Genomic DNA, 27316 nt, shown 5'->3' with positions numbered 1-27316 from the left:
AAAATAGAATCATAGACTCATAGAATCATTCAGGTTGGAAAAGACCTTTAAGATCATCAAGTCCAACCATTACCCTTACACTGCCAAGTCCACCACTAAACCATCTCCCTCAGTGCTACATCTGCATGTCTTTTAAATACCTCCAGGGATGGTGACTCAACCACTTCCCTGGGCAGCCGGTTCCAATGTTTGACAACCCTTTCAGTGAAGAAAATTTTCCTAATATCCAATTTAAACCTCCCCTGGTGCAACTTCAGGCCATTTCCTTTGGTTCTATCACTTGTTACTTGGGAGAAGAGACCAACACCCCCCGACTCGCTACAACCCCCCTTCAGGTGGTTGTAGGGAGCGATCAGGTCTCCCCTCAGCCTCCTTTTCTCCAGACTAAACCACCCCAGCTCCCTCAGCCGCTCCTCATCAGACTTGTGCTCCAGGCCCCTCACCAGCTCGGCTGCCCTTCTCTGGACACGCTCCAGCCCCTCCATGTCTTTCCTGCAGTGAGGGGCCCAAAACTGAACACAGGACTCGAGGTGCAGCCTCACCAGTGCCCAGTACAGGGGACAATCACCTCCCTGCTCCTGCTGGCCACACTACTTCTGATACAGGCCAGGATGCCGTTGGCCTTCTTGGCCACCTGGACACACTGCTGGCTCATATTCAGCCGGCTGTCGACCAGCACCCCCAGGTCCTTTTCCACCGGGCAGCTTTCCAGCCGCTCTTCCCCAAGCCTGTAGCGCTGCGTGGGGTTGTTGTGACCCAAGTGCAGGACCCGGCACTTAGTCTTATTGAACCTCATCCAGTTGGCCTCAGCCCATCCATCCAGCCTGTCCAGATCCCTCTGTAGATCCTTCCTACCCTCAAGCAGATCAACACTCCTGCCCAACTTGGTGTCATCTGCAAACTTACTGAGGGTGCACTCGATCCCCTCGTCCTGATCGTTGATAAAGACATTAAACAGAACTGGCCCCAGTACTGAGCCCTGGGGAACACCACTTGTGACTGGCTGCCAACTGGATTTAACTCTATTCACAACCACTCTTTGGGCCCGGCCATCCAGCCTGTTTTTCACCCAGCAAAGAGTACACCCATCCATGCCATGAGCAGCCAGTTTCTCCAGGAGAATGCTCTGGGAAATGGTGTCAAAGGCTTTATTAAGTCCAGGTAGACAACATCCACAGTCTTTCCCTCATCCACGAAGTAGGTCACCTTGTCATAGAAGGAGAATACAGACAAGAATGCTGCACTATTTTTTGCAGACTGACTTACTTAAGACACAACATAAAAACAGGGCAACTAAGGCTTCCAAATCAGATCGCTGGCTTGGATGCTTCCCTCTCTAGACTCAGGAGCCTGACCTTTGCCATTTGCTGTAATTTTTCTTCCCTTGTAACCTGGTTATGTACCCATTTGGAAAAAAGCCTGTGCAGAAACGGGTCCTCACAGTCCACCCTGTACCCCTCCCTGTTTCTCCCTTTCCTCCTCTCCCCAGCATACTCTCCCTGTTTCCCCTCTGTGCTGCAGATTTATAAACATTCTCGTCGGTGCACCATAAAGTGCAAGAATGTGACAAATGAGCCCACACATAAATAAATATCCATGGAAACTTTGACCCTACGGCTAGCTGGCCTACAGATGCCTCAGTAAAAGGCATGGGTTTGGGAGCGTTCCTTACTTGTGTAGCCCAGTGTGGGGCTGATGAGAAGGACAGGAGGGTAGGGACCAGATTTTGAAGGTGAGGAATCCCTCCAGAAACCATACGGATTTTAGCAAAAGGGACAACATTGAAATATCAGTTATAAACTCAGCCTGTTGCTATAGTGCTGCTTGTTCTTTCAGGCATGCATTACATTTGTCTTACAGCAAGAACTTACTAGAAAATCCCTACATTTTAGCTAGGAGCTGTAACAGATTCCTTCCTTCTTCCAGAGATCCAGGACAAGGGTGATTAAAGCATGCATACAATTAGGATCACACTTAATTCACCTGCTAGAAGTCACAAGGTGACCAGCTGTGGATAAACACAGCTGGAATAGATTGCTAGCAATTTATAATTGTCATACACAATTCTGGGAATGCTGAAACATAACCTTATGCTGGAGTGTCTTCAATCTTCAAATAGTTTTCTTACAATGATGGAGCAAGAGCTTGATGTGCAGACAGTGTGATCACTGGTTTATGTGGTGCTTTATTTGTGTGTAAATCCCACGGAAAGAATCAAGCAGAAATGGAATGTAAATACCAAGGAAAAACTCACATTTTGCAGTGTTGGTGTTTGGAGTCTGGAGGTGGGGAATGATGACCCAGACAATGAGTTAAAAGTGGAAGAACTGGTGTAAACAAATAAAGAATGCTGACAATGAATGAGAACCAGATTCAGAGAAGTTGGGTATGTGCAGTAGGCTAGATTAGCTCAGTGCAAGTCCTGCTTACATGGCAGTCGGCTCAGCCTTTGAGTAACCTTGGCAGTCTCTGAGGATTAGCGTCTCACAAAACAAAATGTACTTCTATGGTTTTTACAAATATTTTTACTTAGAAACGCAACCTCTTCCAGCATCAGATATGTCTGTTTTTCTCTTTCCACCTACTTATCCTCCAGGATACATATTTATTGTAACTTTTGCAAGTAAATCTCTCCTTTCAGCCCACATCTCCTTTGCTATGTGTTCCTCCTACATGCATGCATATAGCCCACGGCTGTGATGCAATGCTTCTGTAACAGGACTCCCCCTTCGTCTCTAAGAGCTACAGATGTTCGTTACAGGAAATTTCGTATGGGCACCACTGAAGTCAGGATAATTAATATTCAGTATAGATTAGTCTGACTGAGAGCAAAATGTCATCTTTCCATTAGGCAGAAAAATGCTGGTGCTATAAATCACTGTCGGCATGGTCCGTGATAACATTGCAGTCCAGCGTAAGTGTTAGCTGAGCTATCGTGCATTTCTCACCTTATTCTTGGGCTTGACCTTCCTAATCTATGAGAGGTCACACGCTGCTGATGCCGTGGTGCAGGACCCCAAGGGAGTGTTGCCACATGGCTCTGGTGCAATGACAAACACGCTTGCTCAGCCCCGCTCCCTCCTGTGCGCTGCAAGCCCGCAGCACTGGCACCGAGCAGAGCGCTCTCCGTTCTCCTTCACGTGCAGAGCTGTCGTACATAACGTAATGGAATATATGAAGCCACATGTGGGGAAAACCCAGGTGACAAATTGCAGCAAAGGACCTGAGAAATGAACACATCTCTGAGCCTCTGCCTTCCCACAGACTTGCAGTCTGCAAGAGCTTTTTGCTGATGCCCCAGCCCAGCAACTCACGTGCTTGAAGGACCCTGCTAAAATGGGACTGAAATGGACACCTCCCGATCCAAAACTGCTTGACTGAGGGGTATGTTCACTTTAATGAGTTCTGAGTTGCCCCAAGAAACCAAAGTCAAGTGCAGAAAATTTAAGAAGTAGAGCATTTTGCTTCCTTAGTCTGGTTGTAAATGCTGCAACATTTCATACCTGAGCACTACCCCAAACATGGCCAGTGTAGCTGCTTGAAGGCTGTGACAAGTCAACTGCTCAGATGGTTGGGCAACTTAATATTCCTCTGTTTAACAGCTCCATATAATAATTTTGCAATTACTCTGTCTGTCAACACAAGGGGCTTTTGCAAGAGCGATCTGTTACAGTCATAGACACAATGTATGTACTAAACTGTGGAGTTCAATCTATGGGCTGAAAAGGTAAAGCAGCCCTATTCTGCGCTAACATTTAGCACGGTACACACAACAGCGAAGCAACAAAGACTAATACATCAAGTGTTAATACAGTTTCCCATTAAATCACAAGCGTTGTTTAGAGAAGGAAGTGTTGTTTCCAGTGCTCATTCTTCTTTATGAAAGGTTAGCAGCTTTGTGTAGCTTTATGAGCTAACTGGTGTGTTTTCCAAGTGGTGACTAAGTAGGTTGTCTCAATGTGGGAAGTGAGTTAACAGTGATGGAAACAGATTAAAGCTATGGATTAAACAAAGGTACGATGGGTTTTACAGGACCTCAAACTGCACCTTCATCTTGTAGAAACCATGAACAGTCAATACATTAAAGACTAAGAACGTCAATTCACAAAGAAAACTGAGACCTTAGTCTTTATGTTGCTTCCCTTATACATCTGCTGAATGAAGAAGCTATATGCAGTAACTGAAAAAGATTTTCAAAGATGTACAGTGATTCACCTGTATTTGCATGTCAAACACTAAGCAAGCCCTTCACAAACCAAGGCTTAGTCTGTTGATGCCTTTCAGCCACATAGAATAAGTTCTTCGTTGTTTTTATTTGTTGTAAAAAATGCAACACTTTTGCACATCTAGGGGAAAATACATTTCTGGGGTTTTTTGGCTTAACATATTCCACTGCATGTTTCCGTTGCTTTGATAACATATGCTATTTGCTTCTTCTGACAGACATACTGAGAATTACAGTTTAGAAATGTGGTACACATATAAAAGGTAGTATCTATTTAATTTAGAACTGACAGCAGCTCTTTTTCTTTGCTGGTGAGTGTCTGGGTAGGATTCAGCTTTCATTTAGACATCAACAAGGTAGATGTCCAAGTGAGAGGTAGTCAAACAGATGTCCATCATAGGAAAAGGAAATTGTCCTACGGAGATGGCTACATCACATGTGCATATCTGAGAAATAAATATATGGCACATGTTATCTTTTGCTTTTATATGAAAAGCTGGCCTTTATTTTCTGTTCTTCTCCTCTACACCACAAAGCCTGCTGCTGTACTCTTGTTAGCCGCTTAGGTGCCTGGGTTCTGCTGAAGGTGAAGCACAAATACAATCTGAAAATAGATACTTGGAAATAAAATTTATTGCTGGCTGATATGCTGACAAGATGTCTCTGATCAAAACTCTGCCAGCCACTTGAGAATGGCAGAGGCAGCCAGGCCTGTCCACGTGAGCACAGTGTCAAAGATGTAGACAATACTCCCTGCTTCAAACACTAGTAGATCATGAGGGAGGCTGTGAAAATCATAAGATTGGCATAAAAATGTCATGAACTCTAGAAAAGTTATAACAGTGCCCTTGGAGTCTTACCTGGTTCTGAACATGAAGGAAGAAGACACTCAGCTTCTACTTCTGGAGAATTTTATTGATGCCCACTGATTTATCTCAAGAACCTCTGGGTGCTTCTCCTGGGGTCTGCTCAGCAGCAGCATGATGATGGTACAGCACAAATGTCTGCCCTTGGACACCTGGAAACATCGTACCCACCATGAGCAAACCCATCATTTGTCACTCCGAGTCCCCTCTTGCTGAATCTCCCCCAACATCCTTTTGCAAATGTAAAAGTCTCATTTGCAGAGATTTGCAGCTTCTCACCATTCCACGATCTCAACCTACAAGGGCTTGCTAGGGAAGAGCATCAGGGGGTTGTGCACGTACTCCAGGGGTTGTGATGCAAAGTTGTTGCTGCGTCCCTGGAATGAAGATAATTTGAAGGCACGTTGTTTGAGAAGGAAGAATTTAATTTGTAAAAATTACCAAAGGCTGTGACAAGCTGCATCTTAGCATGTGTGAGAGATTAGGCAGAGGCCCTGTGTTATTGAGGACACAACTAGAAGCGTCACAGCCTGCTGCATGGTGCCGTGTGCTCAGGGAAAAGCGGAGCAAATCTTTCTCTGGCAGAGCTAGACCGAAAAAATTGGGTCAGAAGCCAGTGTACCTCCACTAAATGGTTGCATTCATTTAGCATCATTTTCAATTACATCACTTACTCCCTCTGATGACTCTGTCTTCTGGTTTGTCTGCTTACTCTTAAAAAAAAACCCAACCCAGCAAACTAAAAAAACTAAAACACCTCTATGCTGGAAATATACATGTGGGACTCATTGTAAAGCACATTTTTCAAGTTGCTATCTATGAATCCATTTGCTGACAAGATTTCTTTTTTACCAGAATGTATCTCTCCAATTTATTTTCTTTACAGGAAAGTCCCTTGGACATGGAGCTTTTGGAAAGGTGGTACAAGCATCTGCTTTTGGAATTAAGAAATCACCAACGTGCAGAATAGTTGCTGTGAAAATGCTGAAAGGTATCTTGCTGCAAAGCTGGGCTGGAAAAAATGAATCCTTATGTAGTGTCCCTCTTCTAATATGATTCTGTCGAAAGCAAGAGTGTGTGATGTCATCCCCCCACCAGTAACTCTCTGAAGCCTCCAAAATACGTACACCAAATTTCAGCTCTACCACAAGTGAAATGTCAGAAGTATGAAATAAAAATTACATTCACAGTAAAAAGGGTGATAAATAGTCACATGATATAGGAGAAAGTTTCAGATGCAATGAAAACCTGATTGCCTAATTTTTTTGAAAACCTGGTTCCAATCCTTCAGATCCCAGAAAGAATGAAAGAGTCACTTTTGTAGGATCAGAAGGGGCAATTAGATTTCTTGCATACCCTACGTTGTACCATTATGCTAGACTGACCCTATACTGAACATCGTAAATGAAATTTAGCTGAAGCATAAAGCATCCACCTTGATGTGAAGACACTCCGGTGGAAGCTTTCGTATTTTCCTTGGTCATTAGTTCCGATGGTTGATCATCTCATTGTTAAAAACAAATGCCTTATGTCTAATTTGCATCTGTCTGACTTTCACTTTTCATTCTAACCCTCTCCATTAGATTATGTAATGATTTTTTTTTCGTGAAGGCCCTTTTATTAAGCTAAACAGATTGAGCAGTATAAATCTTGGAGTTGTTGTGCAGGTGTGTCCCCTCTGAACCATCTGAAGGCTCATCACACGGTGCTTAGGATGCTGACACCCGGGTTGTGTAATGGATTTGCCAGCGCTGTTCATAGACCAGCGCTCTTCCCAAAGTGAAATCATCTCCTAGCTATTCACTGCCACTTTTCTCATCGGAGCAGAAAGGACAAAGACCCTCATCAATTTGAACAGGGCACTTGGGAATTTAGCAGGCATGATGATATTCAGTCACAGCCTGCAGCCGCTGTGGCTGAATTCCCTAACCCAGAGTCCTGGTGGTATCCCTTCCTATGTATTTAGCTTTTCCTTGTTTATATATCTAAGGATCATAGCAGGCTTTTTTTTGCATTGCCCTGGGAACTTATGCTGAATTGCTTCTCTCTCTTAATCCCTGAATCCTTCTCCGTGTCATTCTCTGCCAGGACACATCCCCTGTTCTGCCAGCAAGGCTTGGATCCCTGATGCTCTCAGTTGGCTCTGTTCAGGCATAGTTTGAATACATCCCTCTTACCCAGTGGCTTCTAGCTTCACAGCTGCTTACTTATCAGTTATCGGGAGATCTGTACATGTCACTTCCAGCCCTTAGAGGGGCATGTGCAATACTTTCAGACCTACAGGCTGTCCCTGCAACACTCAACCTGAAATAGCTTCCATTTCTTGCCCGCAATGACCTGACAGCTGTACTCCATGTAGGATGTGCCCTCTTGATATTGTCCTCAACAGGCTTGTTCTGCAATATAACGTCGAATGCTTTCGCAGGGGGTGGTACGTCCTACTGTGATATCCAGGATCACCCCCAAGGAGGGAATTTGCAGCTGAGAGGGTTGCGAACCTTTCTCCTCTCTCTTGTTCCAGAAGCACCAGAAATACCCTGTTGGCCAATGCAAAATGAAAAACTACCCTGCAGCAAGCATGTCTGGGAAATGGGAGGAAACTAGAGCTTTGGTCCCTGTCCAGACCTTCTGCAGCAGTGGGCCAATAGCCATCTGTGTCACTGGTTTCAGTGGATGGCCCGTCACCTGGGTCATTGCCTAACCCCTGGTTAACTGAGCTGTTTTGCCAACATGCAGACATACATGCTGGCAGAGTGGTGGGCCAGATTCAATGTTTCTTTATGTACATCAGCAGGCTTCTTGTGCCAGCCAGCACTATCAAGGCACCAGGCGTTGCTCCTGGAATAGATGGGAGCAGACGGCAGCTGCAAGAAGTCTTCATGATGGGATTCACGTGTGCGTGTGCAGGGTAGATGCTTGTATCCGAGATAGTCACTCAAATTCTCTTTATTGTCAGTGGCGAGAAACAACAGTTCATGCCATCCTAAGGCAGATCCCTACGTATGGTGAGCTGAGCACTTGTTTAGCTCTGCTGACTATGAGAGCCTATGGTGACCAGATCCTCTGTAGGTATCTTCACTATGGACACCTAAAGTTAGGGGAGATCTGCCCCATCCCTTGTGTCCTCATTAGATCACCCAGGAACTTTGCAGTCACTCATGGGCTTTGTCCTCACAGAGTTCCCATGAGGTGGAGGGAAAGTGTCACCACCTATACAGATGAATAGTGGGTCACTGGGTAGATGGCAAGTTTTGTGGGGGGCCACCAAGAAAATCTGTTTCCATTCAGATGTTGAAGCCAAGCCCTTTAAGACCTAGCTCTAGGTTCCTTCCACTGGACTGTTCTTCTTCCTCTTGGTGTCACTAAACTGAAAAAGTCCTTTTGCGTCTACACAAAGCAATATGTTTTTTCTTGCTTTCATACCAAAATAAAATTCTGCAGAAAAAAATTTTCTCGGAGGGAATTATAAGTTTCACTCAACACTAACTAGAATCTTTTGGGTTTAGTTGTGGGATTCTTATATCATTACTATTACTATTATTATTACTATTGATCATAACTAGTAAGGGTGTGATGCAGTCATCCAACTTTAACCAATTAAAATATGCTTCCCCGGTCTATCTTAATACTCCAGGCTTCCTCTATACAGAACGGAACCAGACAAGCATCGACAAGGGGTGGCTCATCTCTTCCCTATACAGATGGCTAAAGTTGATGGCTGCATCAGCCTCTGGAAATGCTTTGCTCTTGCCACTGACTCCTTGAGACGTTGATTAGTTCAGGCTAGTACATAACCCTTAGACAGCTGAAGTCAGGTCAGCCGAAACCTACTCTAGATAGAGTTAATTATAGTCTTAAAATCCCTTTTTATTTGTTCTTTCATTTTTTGGCTGAAACGACAAAACTATTCATGTGAAAAAAATTTCTCTCAGTTCTAAATATAACAGAGTCTACTGGGAGGAAGTTGAGTGCCTAACTCTTTTTATGGGTTTTATTGCGAGCAAGAGGATGCTGAGCAGGGAGGAATAGACAAAGAACATCAACACATGAAGTACATCCAGTAATGGAGGTTATTTCAATGGAAAGCAGCAAGAAGTGGTAAAGCCCAGCAGGACCAATTCTTTGCCATTTCACATTGACTTTATTTTGCATTTACAGAAGGGGCCACTGCAAGCGAGTACAAAGCACTGATGACTGAGCTGAAAATCCTGATCCACATTGGTCATCATCTCAATATTGTGAATTTGTTGGGAGCTTGCACGAAAAATGGAGGTAAAAAAATCTACACTGAACTGAAAATGGGTTTGGATCACCTCCCAATAACAGTCAGTTGGCCGTGTTGTTTTTCATCCAGAGGTCAAGCTATTAACTTGAAATATTTGAGCTCGTCCTGTGCTTGGTGAAAAAAAGAGGAAGAGAAAAAGAGATTTTTAGTCACTTAATGAAGTGATTAAACATTTTCTTTACTTAAACTCTCTTTTAGTATTAATACGAGAAGTGTGATTTTAGGACCATGCCACTTGTTGTCCTTTATCTCACTCACTTCACTGCTCAAGCTCAAGTTAAACATGATCTGGAAAGGCTGGGAACAAGGGATATCAACTGCTGGGCCTGAACAATGAATCACAAGGCAACTGTTGTAAAATCCTTCGTGATATTCCACTAAGAAAATCAAAGGGCCAGTATGAGCGCTTGTTTGTTTTAGATATGTCACCTATTTTAGTTCAACAAGTGTGTGTGGGCTGCAGGACTCCAGTCTGAACGCAGACTGCCCGAAGAGGAAACGGAGGGTCCCTCAGGACTCAGGTTCATGACCCAGCTTTCAAAAATTAGGCCCTTCCCTGATTTCCAGAAACAGTATTGTTTTGCTACCATGTCCAGTGTCCTTCAAGCAGCCTTCTCCTTCATTAGGACATGTTGTTAGTTATTCTGGTCTCGAGTTGTAGCTGCAGGCACGAACAACTATTCTTCTCAGAACTGATGCCGCCTTGTATTGCTTTATGCTGTTCATAATGCACTTTCCTTTTGCCCAGGGCCTCTGATGGTGATTGTTGAATACTGCAAGTATGGGAATTTATCAAACTACCTGAAGAGCAAGAGGAATTTTTTCTGCCCTAACAAGGTGAGGCGGCAGATGCCTCTGGTAGGGTTCATCTTACCTAACATAAGTGTCGGTAACATAGATGTCAGCCTCTGAGCTAGTCTCCTTCTACCAAAGGAGAGAAACAGCTTTTGGGTGCAGTTCACTTGACCTATTTTAATATTTGGTGTGGGATGTGTTATACCGAGAAAGGACTCATTTCTCTCCCCTGACTGTGCAAGGAGACTGCTGGGAGTAATTTGGATGGAGCCTTCTACAGCGAGGGGAAGTGAATCCTATCCAAAGTGTCCCCACATGCTCTCGCCCCACTGCTGACAAACCCATTCCTCGTGAGCTTGGGGTCACTTCAGAGGCTGGTGTCAGCGAAGCCGAAGGAAGTGGTTTTGCCCACTGATTTCAGTACTGCTGGGAACGCAACTGAGATAATGCCATTTACAGCTCATGTTCCAAGATACCCTAATATTCAGAGCTTTGCAAATAATCTTATTATTGTGTGAGGAGAAGGGCTATCAAGAGGAAAAGAGATTAGAGTCTTGTCCTCGAATCCCACAGCCCTCTGCATCAAATCTACAGTGTGTTTCTTATTACAAACCTGAACCCAAATATGCCAATTATATCCCCGCTTTTGCATTTTCAGCGAAATCCCCTAAAGGATTAAGGGCTCTGAAGTGGGATTTAGGAGCCTGGACCCAGAACGGCAGTTCTCAAAACCCCCGCTCAGCTGTGCCAAAAGCTCAGCAGCATCTCAGGGGTTTTTTGGGGAGGGCTCTGCAGGAGGGCACGCTTGGCAGGACCTCCCCCTCCGAAGGGCTTTGGCTGAGTGTCTGTTCCCAAGAGCGTCCGTGTCGGACTCCAACGCGCGGTTGTTGGCGGAGGAGGCTGAGCGGGGAGCATGGCCGTGCGGGGTCCACCCTCGGGGCAGTCGGTCACATTCTTCCCTGTGCTCCGGCACCCTTGGGAAGGGCACCCGGGCCGGAGGGAGGGAGCCCGGCTCTGTAGCAGCACACACAGGGGAGAGGGACGGCTGCGGGACAAGAGGGAAGGGGAGAGGGGGCAAGAGCATGGCGAGGCAGCTAGGCTGCTCTCCAGGTAGCAGTGGGAAAGCATTTTCCAAACAGCGTTGCGTGTGTCCCGTTAAACCGCCGTTGGCCGTACCATGAAAGCATTGAATAAAGGCATTGGGGAAGAGAGGCAGTCGCTTCCAACAGGAGCTGTATTTCAAACACGAAGTGCCCTTGCTCCTCTTTGGAAGGGCTTACAGCCCCATGCCAGGCACTTGTGCAGGGACATAGAGGCAGGTGCCTTAAGCAGCCTGGGACAAAAAGCTGACGCTTTAGTTTGAGAGGGCTGCGACACCTGCGCTGCGGGCACATCATTCTCAACTCATCCCACCACGCTCCTTCTCCGGCTACCGGAGAGAAACAGGCCTTTTCAGATGTCTCATTTCAGGCTGAGATGAGCCACAGCCCAGCGGACGTGGCCTTCCATGGACCCTGCAAATCCTCACCACGTCAGAGGTAGCCCACCCCCCAGGTTGCCCCAAAATCATGTGCTGGTGCTCCCAAGCCACCATATTTCTGCCCTCTGGGGATGGCAACCTCGGTGGAGCGCAGCCCAGCCACCAACCCCCGGCTGCCTCAGTGGCCCCGGACACCCGCACCCACGGGAGACGTGACCGCACGTGCCACGGACCAGCCTTTTCTCCCGGCGGAAAGGCGACAGAAGTCTGACTCGGTTCCTCTTCCACCCCCTCCATCGCTCTGATGTAGCACCTCTTCTCCTCTGTTTGTTTGAAGGACTCCCCTCTGCAAGAAGAGCCAACGAAAGAGAAAAAGGATATTGAGCCAGTGGAAGGCAAAAAACAAAGGCTGGCCAGTGTCACCAGCAGCGAGAGCTTCGCGAGCTCTGGGTTCCAGGAAGATAAAAGTCTGAGTGATGTGGAGGAGGATGAGGAGGGTAGGTATTAATTCCTTCCTGTCCCTACACGGTCTGTGATATTTTTACAACATACTGTGCATCCCTGAAATTTTTTTCCTCATTTATCACCCTAATAAACATCCGTGGGAGACGCTTACAGGGTCATGTCCAGAGGGTAGAAGATTTAAAAAAAGATTATTTCCAGGGTTACTAAATCTGACAGGAAAATGTGTGATTGTTTCTTCTGACTGCTCCTTATCTTTGGGGAAAACACAGCAGTGTCCAAAGCGCGGGGTATAAAGCAAGCATTATTTTTGTTTCCAGTGACAGTGAGTTGACCTTCGAATACTACCCTATGAAGACTGAATTTATGGGAGTAATAGGGTCAGTAAGAGAGGGGGAAAATAACTGCCTTGTGAGCGATCTCAACAAACCGCATTTTGCACCTTTGCAGATGCTGATGAGCTCTACAAGTTGCCCCTCACTATGGAGGACCTGATCTCTTACAGCTTTCAGGTGGCCAGAGGCATGGAATTTCTCTCCTCCAGAAAGGTGAGTTTTGCGCTGGGGATTTTTTCCCTGCAGAAGGATGGGATTCAGAGGTGAAATCACGTCTACGTTTTAGTGACACCTTCCTTGGGAGAGCTCCCAAAGGAAGAGCCGCTTTCCTCTTGGCGTTATAAATATAACGGCATGTTTATCCAAGTCACCATAGTCCATAAACACAGGATCATGGCTGAAGGCAGTGGGTCAAGCTCATTCATTCAGGGAAGATCTTTTGGGTGTGGTGGGTTTTTTTCTTCATTTCAATATATATTAGGTAGGGAGCTCCAAATGAATCAGCGCTTTCCCTGCAAATGTCAAGGATCTTAAAAATTTATCATTTCTGGACTTAGGAATTTTTTTTTTTTTTTAAAGAACTGCCACTGTTTACAGTAATTTCAGGTAAACTATAGTCAACTTCCCTAAAGAAATATTAAATTGATCTCTCAAATAATAATTTTTAAAAGGATATGGGAGACAGTCAGGAAATTTGTGGGCAGGATTAAGGAAATGCAGTTTGATTGTGAAACTGTTTTGTTATAGTGCATTCATCGTGACCTGGCAGCCAGAAACATCCTTTTATCTGAGAACAATGTCGTGAAGATCTGTGATTTTGGCCTCGCAAGAGATATTTATAAGAATCCTGATTATGTGAGAAAAGGAGATGTAAGTCAAGATGCTGTTTATTTACCCAAATGTTTATAACATATCATTTCAAACTGTCCACCAAAATGTTCTGTAGACATTCACATTTCCTGAACTTAAAAGAGCTTGAAAGCTATCACAGTTTTTATGTGAGGATGAGCTATCCAGATGCGTTGTAGAGCTGGAAGGCATTTCTATCCTCAAGCATAAGGCTTGGACACGCTAACAGTTTCACAACTCTGCCCTGTTAATACTTTAGATATTTTTTAGGCATGTTTCTCGGCTGGCTCAGCATAACCCCCTTACTCAGTAGATTTCCTTCAAGGAAACCGGTCCCTCCGAAACAAGGTGCGTGTCCCCACGCCAGGACCAAGCACCGCTTGGGCTGCCTCAAGCAGCCGACCTGGACTCGCTGCCTCCAGCACCTACTCATTGGGTTGGTTTTTTTTTTTGATTCTGCTGCAAACAGCAGGCAGTAAGCCCCCTGCCAGGCCTGCCGTGAAGGCTGGGTCAGCAAACCGTGCCTGTGCCCACCGATGCTGTGGGAATTTGGTGTGGGCATTGGGGTCACACAGAGAGTCTCCTTCTGGAGGTCTCACCCACCTGCCAGCTATTCCCTTGGCCATAAATAGCTTTCAAGACTTATAGCACTACATACTAGCTGGGAAACGTTGTTCACATAACTTGGGTACCACTCAGGAGACCCTAACAGGCTGCGCTGAGGGGACATCAAGGGTTGCTGATATACTCCTGCAATTCAGGCTCTGAAAATTTCCCCGAGAACATCTCCCGGCACCATCACACAATGATTTGCGCTCGGATGTAGGGTTTTCTCCCCTGTCTCTACGATGCTGACAAGAGACTTCTGCTCTTGCTTGTCCCCACATCCCCATAAAGAAAAGGCCTGGTCACTCTGGTCACAGGTTTCCAATGTCTGGTGTTTTGTGCCACACATATTTTAAGAACAGCCTTTTACTCCGACAATTTGTTAAGAAAGTGTCTGAATGAGTGTGGGTTTATCTTGACTGCCTGTAAGGAAATCCCACAGGTTCCTGTTTGAATGGTAATTATTTACATAACAATATATAGTTGATTCATCTATGATTAAATTCTTTTAGGCTTTGAAAATAATAGTCAGGTTTGTCCCTTTTACTCCAGGCTCGACTTCCTCTCAAGTGGATGGCTCCAGAATCCATATTTGATAAAATCTACAATACAAAAAGCGACGTGTGGTCCTACGGAGTCTTGCTGTGGGAGATATTTTCCTTGGGTATGTTAACTCTGCACCCCAGGAGCTGGACTCAGCAGTGGGGACTTCAGCTGGGGGGAAAAAAAATCCATTACCTTCAACAAGCTTTTGCCAGGTCTTTAATAAGGAAAGACCTAAATCAGGCAGAGGTGGGGTGTGAGGGTAGAGGGGAGAACTGTGTGTATCACACCCCTGTGAAATGGAAATTTTGGTGCTTGTAAGGGCACTGAAAGCTGACCTGCCAGGCTGAAAGCTTTAATGGATAGCAGAGCTATCTGAGAACTTTACCACGTACTTCTGCCATGGGCAAAACCTAGGCTTCCCTCTTTTCCTTGTAGAAACCCTTCGTAGAGATGCAGGGCAGCACAGCCAGAGCAGTCACGGTGTTCTCTCTGACTGATGGTGCAAACCAGGAAAATCGAGCAAATATTTAAGTGTTTTCATTAAATGTGGAACCCTGTGGGATAACCCGGAGCTGTGGGCCTGGGTTGGCAGCTGCCAGGGACCGAGGCATTGCCTCCTGTGCCGCAGATAGCATTCCAGACACCGAGCGCCATGGGCTGGGTGCTCCCTCAAAAGCTTCTTACTTCTCTTGTGGGAGCAAGGGAGCTGAACATACACAGAAGTTTTTGCATGTCTCGGACTGTGTCACCCCATTTCCAGCCTGAGACCAGGGGGTCCCCCCAGTCCAGGAGGGACCCAGCACCCCCCTCACCCCAGGCCGCTGGACGCAGCAGACGAACAAGCATCTGCACAGATGCCACAGGATGAACTAGAGCATGCAATCCAAAATTAAAATCCAGTGAAGCTTTCCCCCCCCCCCCCCCCCCTTTCTTTCACGTGGAAAAGGCAGGATACAAGATGTACACTGAGTGGAAACAACAATGACCATCAGAATAGAAGAATCTTAATTGGGTTCAACATAGAGGCTGACAAAAGAGGCGAACAGCAGAGGAAACAATACTATACAATTCTGAGGACAATCAATCATTTATTAGTTCAAATACGTGTTACTGGTCAGCCTGCCAACTCTTGTAATTTTACGGTCAGCCTCATAATACCTGCTATTTTTTTCTTAAAGCCCCAGCTCCTTGAACCTGGCAACTGTCTCACTCTCTGAAAGGTCTTTTTTTTTTTTTCTTTCTTTCATTTTCCCTTTCCCTTATGTTTTTTTGTCTACAGAAAAAAGATCAACAGCACGATCAGGCTGCATCTTAAAAACACAGAAACTAGAAAAATAATGCAAATGTACTGTGATCTGATTTAAAACCATGATTTTATTATTTTCAAGGCATTTTGAGCATTTGGGGTTTGTTAATACTCTGCTTACTAGAATTTGGGGTGGTCCAAACCAATCGACGGGTCAGACTTGGCTTTTCTTGAGGGATACTTTTCAAGTCAAATTCATGTGTATTTTTTGCATTCAGGCCAGGTAAGCACCACCAATACCGCTGGGTTTGATCCTGCCCCCCCCCTAAGGACAGGGCTTGGAGCACCAGCAGCAGCAGCTCCCTGCCCATGGCATCTGGGGGGGCCAGACCCTGCAGGGGGGGCACACACGACCCCAGACTCCCAGCTCTGCAAGCAGATGCTGCACACCCCAAGTGTTTGAGGGGGTTGCGTAGGGCCAAGGCTAGGTCACAGGTACCCAACCGGAGGCATGTAGGACCCTCTTCTCCCGATGTCTCCTTCAGGTGCCTCTCCTTACCCCGGAGTCCAAATAGATGAGGATTTCTGCAGCAGACTAAAGGAAGGCACAAGAATGCGAGCCCCGGAGCAAGCGACGGAGGAGATGTAAGATGCTTTTCTCTGCTTGCCTTGTGTACCGCTGCCCGATGCTGCCTTGTATCTTCTCGCTGTCGTCAGCATTTCTCGCATCCCACCCCCCGACCCTTGGCCCCACCGTGGGGTAGGAGAGGGTGAGGAGGGACGTGGACCCGAGCCCAGAGCATCACCGGGGCTGGGCTCCGAGGGGAGCTGAGCGAGCAGCCCGGAGGAGGAAGGTCATTCGTTCCTCTCCAGGTTTAATATTTACTGACGTGCACACAGATAAGTGCTGGAGGAACGCGACGTTATTAACATCGTCTTGACTTAGGAAGCGGCAGCGGAGGCTTCCTCGCAAACACTCGGGTGACACGGGTCCACCCTTTCCCGGAGACGCTGTCTGATGGCAGAGGAAGGTGACGGGGACCCGCAGCCTCCCAGCCCGTGTCGCCTGCGGGGTTTGTCTCGGTCCTTCCACCGCAACGTCAGCTGTCGCTCCCCGGTCCCCTGTCTTCAGGTGCTGCTGCATGGCCAGCACCTTTTTGGAGGCCTGGGGGGGGGTCCGAGGGGGACCCTGAGTTTGCAGCCCCTCTGCCCTGGGAGCAGGACGGAGCGCCCTGCCCGGGGAGGCACCTGCAGCACGCCAAACGTGCGACCCGCGGCACGAATCATTCAGGAGTGTGAACGTACCCAGAGTATTTTATCTCTGGAGGCAAAATCAAGTACGTGTAGGTGTCTTTGGTGCTTTTTTGAGTGCTATGTCATGACTCTAAATAGCAACACTTACCAAAAAAATAGTTCTGGAAGAAGAAAAAGGATGCGAGCCAGCCATGCCTATCTGGGAGTATTACCCACTGGCTAATTTTATTATCCTAGTGACAGTAGATAAGAGCTTTTTTTTTTTCTCTTCCACATATTTTATTGCAGGAAGGAAAGCTTGACTCAACTAATACGAGGAAGTGACACATTCATATAAGTCATCTTAGGATGCCTTAACTTAAACATTGCCAGTTAATAGATGTTTAATACAAAGGTTTAATGCTTAATTAGGAATAAAAAAAGAAAGTATGACTAGTTGGCTAAATTATTCCTTTGATGTGGTCTTCCCAGTGTCTGGTGGGAAGAAAGTTTTTTTCTTTTTCTGTGAAAGTTTACTCATTTACTTTTAGTAAGACACCTCCATGGTGTTGGAGAGCATCTTTGTAAAACCAGGCAGGCTCAGGAGTTAACTCTAGCGACGACAAGCCGTCAGAGACTGCACTGCCTTGGATCAAAGCGAGCTGTAACCCCACCACATGCTCATTCTGCTTTTGTCCTCACAGCTACCAAATCATGCTGGACTGCTGGCGAAGCAATCCCAACGACAGACCAAGGTTCTCCGAGCTGGTGAAAAAGCTGGGCGACCTGCTGCAAGCAAACGTCCAGCAGGTACTAACATCACGACCGCGTGCTGCAACCACGGCGGGGGCGACCGGCCACACGGTCCCAGGAATAACGCTTTCTTGTTTGCATTTAGGAAGGCAAAGACTACATACCCCTCAATACGATATTTACAACGGAAAGCGGGTTTCCCCCTGCATCTGATCCTTTGTGCAATGAAAATTTTTCTGTTACAAGCTCAAGTTGTGGAAGCACTGAAAACATCAGGTGAGATGAGCAAGACTAAGACCGAGTTTGTTTGTTGGGTACCGTAGCTTGCTTGCATAGCCTGGTTTGCACCTGGATGGGAGAAAACACTCAGAGACACCCCACGTGGCTTGAGTGTCCCTCCAGCCACCGAGCCACCACCGCCGTCATCCCGTTGGGCTGGGACAGCCCTTCGGGGCGTCCTTGCCCAGGGGGACCACCGGGTCTCGGGGTTTGGGTGCTGTGAGAGGGGCAGCTGTGCGTGCCCCAGGGCTGGGGAATGAGGTTTGGGTGGAGACTGGTTAACAAGTCCCTTTTGCGTAAACCACCTCGACGACAGTTAGGCGACTGCTTAAAGAAACAGAGAAATACCCAGTGCTTACGCACTTCACGCTCTCACCAAAAATTGTCCTGCTTTTCTTGTTCAACAGATACATAAACACTTTCAAAATAAAACCGCCCCAGCGCATAAAGACGTTTGAAGAGCTTCCCATCAAGGAAACGCTTATATTTAATGTAAGTGACTCCTGGGCCAAATGGTACACCATTCATTTCTTTTTATTTGTGTGACAGATTTATACAGAGAGAATCAAGATGGGGTTTTACTGCTTCGTCAGCTTTACTGATAAGAGGTGGAAGATTAGCTGTGCTTGCAGCATAGTGTTATCCCACTGTCCTACAAATTGGGGTCAGCAGATCCTTGCCGACCATGCCACGGGCTACGAACACTCCTTCCCTGATAAGAAATGGCCAGTGCCAGTAGGCCTACAAGGTACAGCTGCCAGAGTCCCACCTGAGTCCCACTGGTGTGGGAGAGCCACTTAAAATCCCTTGGATTTGTGTTTTCATCTGAATAGTAGTGCGCAAATGAGAATTGTGAGTCACATTTCCATCAGAGGTCCCCAGTAGGAACAAGTCCTGTTATCAGGTGGACGAGCTGGGGAAATGTCTACTAATGGGGCACACATACTGTCCTGGTGGGGGTGGGCACGGGTGAGAGGTTGGGGGAAACTTTTAGTGACCCAGTTGTACGCATTAAGCGGTGCAAGGCAGGAAAGGCACGGTTGTCCTCGCAGGGTTGAATTAGCGGCTGGCCAGAACCTCACCTTGCGGGTAGACACTTTTTTTTTTTAGCACTCTGTATCTGTGTTAACAGCATGTGTGTTTGCTGCACCCCAAAGCAAGGACAGTTTGGAAAGGCACCATTAAATACCTGGGCACTGCAGCACCTCCAGCAGCACAGAGCCGCTGTCTCCTAGAGCTCTCCGAGTATAAATGACCAAACAAACGCTGGAAATCAGACCGAGGAGGAATTGAGTCCATTGTAAAAGTAACTTTCTACAATTAACACCTAACAGGATTGCATCTTTCTTTTTTCTTCAAGGATTATCAAGCAGACAGTGGGATGGTGCTGCCTCCAGAAGAACTGAAACGCTTCACGTGGACGGGCAGCAAGCAGAAACGGACGCTCTTTGGGTCTGTATTTTATGTTCCCTTCTTCTGCTTCATGTTTTAGAGGGCAAAGGAGGATTCAAGGTCCTTGTGCTAAATCATGCCTAATGAAAGTAGCCGAGGCGTCCCCAGTCCCTGCAAACACTCTTGCTGAGGTGTGTCCTGATGGGTTGAGTCGGCAATCAGTCATCTCCCACACCTAACCCTCCGTATGCCTTTGAGGAAACAAATAACACTCAACCCCTTCAATGCACATCACCGATACGACTTACTAGCACTCTGTTGATCAGCCTGATCCTCAACTTAATGCCAGGCTGGACAAGTGAGTGCCAGAGAGCACTAAACCAAGGTAGAGGTAGATAAGTGTAGGAAACAAGCCCTTGGCAAGGGGAAGGAGGAACGTGTGGCTGTGAAGGATTTGCAGTTGTTTCTGCAAGTCCCCAAGGGCACCCCAGCTGAGACAAGGCTCCCCGTGCTTGTTTTTGCCCTTCTTTTCCATGACTCAGCTAAGCACGGCCCATTTAACACCCATGGGCTCAGGATGCTAAAGTGGCAACTTTACAATAGATGGATGTGAGAGCCTCACTTCTCTTCCTGCCTTTAAGCACTGTAATATATTGGCCACCTTCCTCCACCTAATTCCTGACAGCTGCCCGAGCAGGGAACTAGGGCTGCTCTAAGAAATACGTTGCACTGACATGAACTCTCTGTAAATGGGAAATGTTTATTTTCTAAACGCTGGCGGTGTCTCAGTTCCCAGCCGCTGCGAAGCTGGCAGTGTCCGTGGCTGGTTTCGGCTCACGGCTCTCAGCCAGCCCGGGGACTGCCCGACCCAACCCATCGTTCATCTTAACGCTGGCAGGAGGTCAAGGCCATCCCGCCGTCCTGCCTGTGCCGAACTTGTCAGCAACTTGCAGCTGGGCAAGCTGGGAGGTGTAGTATTGTCTCGATGAACAATTGGAGCTGGCTGAACCGTGTGGTCAAGGCAGAGAGGGCTCGCTTCGAGAAAAATTCCAGTGACTAAGAGGGCGTTGGTTGAACGCACAGAAATACATCTACGAGAGCGTGCACGCTCACACGGCCAAAATACACGGCGTGCGGGGTAAACGTGCTGCTGGCAGGAGTCTGCAATGGAGCACTGCTCATGCGTGGCAAAGCCAGGGCGATTCAAGCCACTCCAAACAAGTGCTGGAAAACCCTTTCTCCTGCCTTGACGACTCACATTTCAGAAAAGAGGCTTGTGAGCAATTTTTTGGTACTTTGACTTTATCGAGACAGTTTTCCATACTCTCTTTTGAAGAGCCGGGTATTACAGAGCTTGGAATGAGCGTGGATATTAGACGGCTCCAAAGGATGCGATGTTTCCTACAAGTGGTTTAGCCTGGTTTTTTTGTGTAAATGGGACATTTCTGAAGGCTGCTGTCAGCCGCAGAGACAACACAGCAATCTCCCCAACTGAAATGTATGAAATGCCTTTTTCTTTGTGTGGCATGGAATACATGGAGTGTATCCCAAGCATCCCTCTGGAACTACTTTAAGGAGCATTTTCAGCTGCAGAAGGAAAAGGAATGCTTGGATAGGAAAAAAAATTGAACTCAACAGTGGCTGCTAGAACGTAAATCCTTGGGGAAACAGAGCAGTTGGCTGAGAACATACAAGGTCATCTGGTTGCAAGCTAAACAAGTGGTACTGTACCGCTATGCCAAAAAGCAAAAGGCACTCACCTATGCAAATGCACGCAGTGACCCTTTAGTCTGCACACATTGCTAAAAGCGGTAGCTTCTTAGCTAAGCATCCTTTACTTAGGCTAAATTGGAGCAGTAAATAAATACCCCTGAAAGTAGCAGTAGAAAGGTAGAGCCCGGCGGGGTTTGACCCACGTAAGCTGGTCTAACCAGATGCATAATCCTGCTTCTTCCCTTGCATTTCAAGCACCATTCTCTGTGGTCCTGCCCCCTCTCTTGTGCTGACATTTCTGGTCGCCTTGCCTTGCGGAGAGCTGGTTCAGGTCGCTGGATTATCGAAAGAACGGCCCCAGAATAGGTTCTGAGCGAGCTGGTGAGGAAGGGGTCACCCCCCTCTTAGCAGCAGCTCCCAGTTCGATCGCCTTCCCCGTAACGCCTAACCGCTCCCAGAGCACTTAACCATCCACGCTGCAAACCTCAACGCTGCAGTTTAGGACAGACACGCCGACGCATGCCCTCGCACCAGCGCCTGGGTCCTGAGCCGAGGCTGAGGGTGCTGCGGGGCCGTGCCCGTGCCGGTTCCCCCCCCTGCTCGCCTGCGTGCGGGGGCAGGCTGGCCTGCCTTCCCCTGGGCTCCCGCATTTGCCCGCTGCCCAGGGCAGAACGATCAGGGTTTTTTTTTTTTCTCACTTCGAAGCATCTGAAACCCCACGCGAGCCAGCCAGGCAGGGGGACGCTTTCGGACCAGCAGAAGGGTGCGTGCGTGCCCTGCAGCGCGGCGTTAGAGGATTCGGACTTGGCGCGGCCACATCTGCCGCGGCAGGACCGCAGAGGGTGGCAGGAGCCAAACCCGGTGCATCCTACCCGTCCCCAGAAACGCACCCAGGGTTTTGTTTCAGAGGAAACTAATCGGTTGAGCCCAGAAGAGAGCCGGTGCGTGCACTGGTCCTTACTCAGCGTGATCAACCCAAGAGCCAGGCCCTGGGGAAAGCAGCGCGGGGAGCCAGCTTACCTGATAGTGCAGGACTAACCCCCCCGACCCAGGCGACTCCCCTCCCCTTGGATTTCCACTGCTGCGGAGGGAAAGACCAACACGCGAAGCTCACCCTTGGGTTCACTACAGGACACGAGCATCACCCCGAACCCTGGGGAGCCCCTCAGGCCCAGGTGGTGGCCAGGAGCACAACAGAAATGGTTGCTGCATGTCTCCGACTTGCTACTGCCGTTGAGATGAAAACAAGTGATACTGTGACTGGCATAAAGAGAGAGAAGTCTTTACTAATGTAAGGCGTCAGGTAAAAAGATCCCAAGATCCCAACAGAATGGTTTGGGGGCAGAGAAAGAACAACCTTACAAGCTCTGCTCCTTTGCAAGCAGAAAGGATCCCAGTTGCAACTCCCTTCCAGCTTTTCAGTATTGGCGAAAAAGCCCAACCCGAGTAAGCCAAAATCTTTGGGCTGAAGCAAACCTCTGAGTCAAAGCAAATTGCTAAGCCAGAAAAATGGCCAAGAACTGCACCACTTGTGAGCTGGAACAAGCATCTCAAGAGCTGCAGCCAGCCTCTAACCTCCCTCAGTTCTGGAATCTGTCAAGAAAGCAGCAGCCGTTTCCTTCAAGAAACGATCCCAATTAAAAACCACCTAGACAGAGTTTCTAATTTACATTCCTAGAGTGCAAAGGAGATAATCCACAGCCAGAGAAGCCTTTACTGACTGTAAGCTCAGTCTCAAAATGAAGCCTGACCATGGAGCCCCACGGGCTCCCTCAAACCTCTCTGTGGGAGTGTATGCCCAGTGCACTCAAGGTAAAAATGAGTAGATGCAGCTCTACTGGTATAAAGGTTTATTAATTAAAGTAGAAGCCAAGTCTAGCTCACAAGAAAATTCTCAGAAAGCAAAAGCCTGATGATGAATAAAAGGATCAAAGCATGATGATTTTAAGGCTCATGACTTCGCATGCACACTCCACTTTTGCCAGCCCACTGCTCCCTATGACTCAAAATTACAATGTACATCACAGAAGCGTTTCTCTTTAAACCCATCACAAAAAGTCCATTGAGTCTGTGACTAACCTCGTCACATAGTTATGGAATTTATCCCAAGGCAGTTACTTGTCCATCTGCCAATAGATGCAATATAGAATTACGGGATGCATCTGCAATCCTCATCATGAGGGCTCCTCATGAACTCCATCCATCTACAAACAAATGTCATGGGCTGGTCATCTTGGGAGGACCCTCCAATTTCCTACAGTAGGACAGACGACAGACACCACACTCCTTAAAAAGCACAGAGGCTTGTGAGTTAAAGATTCAAGAAACTGTGAAATTTAAGAGAAGCTGTTACTTCTCCTTTTCTTAATCAGGAAAGGCCCTGTGCAATTCACTTAAAGATCTAACAGTGCAAATTAAAATGAAAAGCAACAAAACCCTGGGCTCCAAAAGCCTCAACGGATGTTCTGACTGTCTTCTCTGGAATTCAAGACTAGTGCTGCCAACGTTCCTGACCTTACAAACGGAGAGGGGTGGAGCGTCCATGAACTTAGAAAAATACAGGGGAGGGAATCTAATTTTAGGCGTTGCGGTCCAACATATGTTTACATTAGGATTTCACACGTAATCAATGATGGAAGATGCTCTGGCCTGTCCTTTGTCTAGAGATCAGTCTTTGGTATCTAAGTTCAATGGTGTGAAAGTTCTCTTTGCCTTAACTTTCGTCATTATTGAAAGAGCCCTTTCAAGCACTGCACTCTTTGAATACAGGTGAGAAAGTGCTGCGAGACCATCAGTGTCTTAAGAGTGGCTCAGCTGAGATGACATTAAACCCCCTTCGTAAAGGGCATCTTATAAAAGGCAGCCTACAGGATAACTGGTCCTTTGTGGGAAAGGCAAACTCTAATTCAAACCAGCAGTTCATGTCTACTGCTGAGAGAAGGCTAAAAGAGATATCCAGACGTTGTGCCCTTCCTCACAAACAACAGCCATTTATCTTAAAAATTCATCCCAGCATTAGGCTTTGGGAACACCTACGCTAGCAGCTTTCTGCTTTTGCGCCAAGGCTTGAGACCTTTTATTACTTCACTCCTGCTCAAAAAACCCCCAATTCCCTCAGGAAGAACATTTAAGGATGGGGACCCACAGCCCAGCAGCAGCAGAGATGCCAGACACTCCACACCGCCTTTGCCCTGCAATGACATTTCGTTCCCCAGCACCTGCCACAAACGAGCAATAGATCTTAGGCTGAGTGATCAAATATTCCCTGTAAGCGCTAAGGCTCAATACTTAAAACAAACACAGCACTTTAATATGAGATGTTCAGTCACAGCATCTCTGGTCAGAAGGGGACTCGAGGGAGACACAGGAGGGCTCTTTCAGTCCTCCGTTCCGCTCTCCCATCGAGCGATCCCGTCTGCATCGATGCCAGTCCCATCATCTGAGAATAAACAAAGCTGCTCATTGTGATGTGGCTTTGCTCAAGTCATTAAAACAAATGCCTGTACATATTAAATACGCTCACAGTGATGCTGCTCTGTTACAGCGTGAAAGGTGCCAGCAGGAGCAAGGAGTCAGTGCTTTCTGGAATAACCAAGCCAAGAAGCTTCTGCAGTTTCAGCTGTGACCAGCTCAGTGACGCCAAGCGAAGATACACATACGGTAACGCGGTGCTGGAGAAAATGAAAGCGTGCCACTCTCCCCCTCCTGATTACAACTCTGTCGTCCTTTATTCTCAGCCACCCGTTTAAATACTTCTAGGGCAAGATTTAAATATGCTTTTAATACAAAAAGGTTCTTCCGAAACACTGTCAGTTTAAAAACTTTGACCCAAATCATTTTAATTATCCTAAAATTTAAAAAGATATCATTGGCTTAATCTCAATGATCTGCTTTTCTACAGACTGCATCAAGCGTATACAAAATATAGCAAAATACTAATGCTTAGGCCTTACCTTTCCCAATGCTGAACATCAACAGCTGCCACTAAAATTGCCCACTGCTTCTGAAAACCTGAATGGTCATCATGACAGAGAAAACCAGTTTGCTGTTTGGTCCCTGGCAGCAGGATGGTATTTCATGCTCTGGTCACCCAGCCTCTGCTCAGCCCCTGTGTCAGGCACCAGCTGAATTTGCAGCCTATTGCTGAGGCCTGCGTAGTGCTGGAAAATAAAGGACTCTCCAAGAAGAGAGAAACAAGAAACAGACCACGCTCTGTGGTTTTTAGCGAAAACTCTACTTTGAGAAACTTGAGGGAAGGCTAATGCTCCAGGGAAGGTGGATTAGCTAGCTGGGGATGGGGCATTATACGGCTCTTACTGCTTTGGATGGCAAAGACAGTAAGGAGTCTTGCGAGGCAAGAATTTCAAATGCGTGTTGCAAAACATAATTGGCAAGGATAGAGGAGAACTAAGATCAGAGCCAGGGCTGCAACAACAGGGAATACATATCAATTCAGTTTGGACAAGCCTGCTGAAATCAAGTAAATGTTCTTGAAGTTTTGCACTTTGTCAGTATGCCAACACACACACACTGGAACCAAACCACAAGCTAGATATGTTAAAGCCAAGCTCTGTCCACAAAACCTCGTGGACCTTCTAACACTGCACTGATTATATTTTATTTATGGGAATCTGTCTGAAAAGACAGGATGGCTACTAAACTGCATATACTTTAAAGGAATTGATCACTAGAGAGTTTGAAGAGATTAGTTAGAAACGAGAAGACAATCTCCTTGGAAAGTTAGGGCAGCTTTTCTATGAAGACAGTTGAATTTCCAGGTTAGTTACCAGTATACATAGAGGAATAAAAATGTATCATTCATTTGCAACCAACTTTTGTACAGCGTCTCAGAAAGGGCACGATCGTTCTTTGTTCAAGAAATGTAAGGATGCACCATCCCCTTTGAATGCAATATTAAAATGAGTTGGCCATTTAACACAGTAGCACTGACATCTTCCAAATCAACAACTACTGCCCAATCTCAGTTTCTTGTGGTCCAATATAAATATATATTAACTAAAATGCTACATATAATATGGTTCTGAACTCTTAAAACTCAGCTTAGGAGCTGTGAATTTAACCCACTAACTGACTCGAAGGTAAATGACCTTTTATGTATTTACAAAGAAAACTGTTCTTGGATATTCAAGTAAAAGAAATATGTTCCGCTACTTCTAAGCTAAGTATCAATTCCAGATCTTCCTGGCCAAGAGATCATCAGTTTTAAGTATCTATTGCACTGTCTCTTGCTGGTAAAGTATATTTGATCTTCATCAAAACAAAAGGAAAGTTTAACTGTTTCTTAACTCCAATTGAGCAAAAATAGTTATGGGATGATGCATCTCAAAGGAAATGTTTGCACAGTGTAAATATATAAATATGCTTTTTGTGCATAAATATTTAAGAAAAATGGACTACAAAGATTACTTTTATATGAATCCCATAAGTTTCTTCAGATGTGAATAACTCTTATTTTGTCTTGCATTTTCTGTCTTCATATAATGTATTTGACTGCTAAATTCACATAATAAAGTTTGCTTTCGAAAGAATCCAAAGAGTTCTGCCAAATGATTTAGTCCAGTGTCAGAGACTTGCTGCAGCAGATGATTCAGCACTGGGCAGCACTAACACATCTGGCGAACAATCCATCCCATGGGTCAGTTTTGTGAGCAAGGAGAACATGGAATAATTGCACGGAAGGCACACTTCTCACACAGCAAAGCAGATACAGTGACGGACACTTGTACTGCTCCCTGCGTGAGTGACATCCCCTAGATTCAGCTTATCTAAGAAGTGCTGACTGCTGTCTAGAGGCAAAAAATTCAGCTCTGCCTCTAGAAGAGGCAAGGTTTCATGGTGGGGGAAGACAAAGCAGCCCACTGACGAACATCCATTCCACTGCCCCCCATGCCCGGTTACTTCTGCAGCTAGAAGATCTGGTACAGACTAAAGGACAGCAAACAGAGCCGAGGTGTCCCCAGCAAAGCCTGTTCTGAACCGTGACACCCGTTAGCACCTTAAGCCTGGTAGATGCTGCTTCTTCTTCAGGGAATCTCCACGTCCCCACCCCATCCATCAGAAGCTGGGGATGCTGCCTCCAGAGATGTTCAGCTGAGTGCTCTCTGCTATACAGCATTTTATAATCTGAGGGGAGCTCCAAGCCACACTGCAGATAAACTACACACAAGTGCTGGAAGGTAGCAGAGATGAAAATTTCTCTGGGGAGGCAGAACGTAATGGGATCGCCTACT

At 46.6% G+C, this 27316-nt stretch overlaps 1 protein-coding gene across 1 annotated transcript in view; it reads left to right on the top strand.

The window, feature by feature from the left end:
• FLT1 (fms related receptor tyrosine kinase 1) overlaps positions 1-26614 on the top strand; it is a 116462-nt gene extending 89848 nt beyond the window's left edge. The window contains exons 18-30 of the mRNA XM_052812268.1: positions 5978-6082; positions 9250-9363; positions 10125-10213; positions 11989-12148; positions 12564-12661; positions 13196-13318; positions 14456-14567; positions 16241-16340; positions 17633-17738; positions 17827-17957; positions 18368-18452; positions 19321-19412; positions 24610-26614. Of these exons, the coding sequence (XP_052668228.1) occupies positions 5978-6082; positions 9250-9363; positions 10125-10213; positions 11989-12148; positions 12564-12661; positions 13196-13318; positions 14456-14567; positions 16241-16340; positions 17633-17738; positions 17827-17957; positions 18368-18452; positions 19321-19412; positions 24610-24814 (1520 nt within the window). The 3' untranslated portion in view covers positions 24815-26614. The remainder of the gene's footprint in view (positions 1-5977; positions 6083-9249; positions 9364-10124; positions 10214-11988; positions 12149-12563; positions 12662-13195; positions 13319-14455; positions 14568-16240; positions 16341-17632; positions 17739-17826; positions 17958-18367; positions 18453-19320; positions 19413-24609) is intronic.
• The last annotated feature ends 702 nt before the right edge of the window (positions 26615-27316 follow it).

The sequence above is a fragment of the Harpia harpyja genome, chromosome 17, assembly GCF_026419915.1.
Source record: "Harpia harpyja isolate bHarHar1 chromosome 17, bHarHar1 primary haplotype, whole genome shotgun sequence".
Lineage (NCBI taxonomy): Eukaryota > Metazoa > Chordata > Aves > Accipitriformes > Accipitridae > Harpia > Harpia harpyja.
Note: the sequence above shows the minus strand (reverse complement) of the source record. Positions and strands in the feature narration are given on the sequence as shown.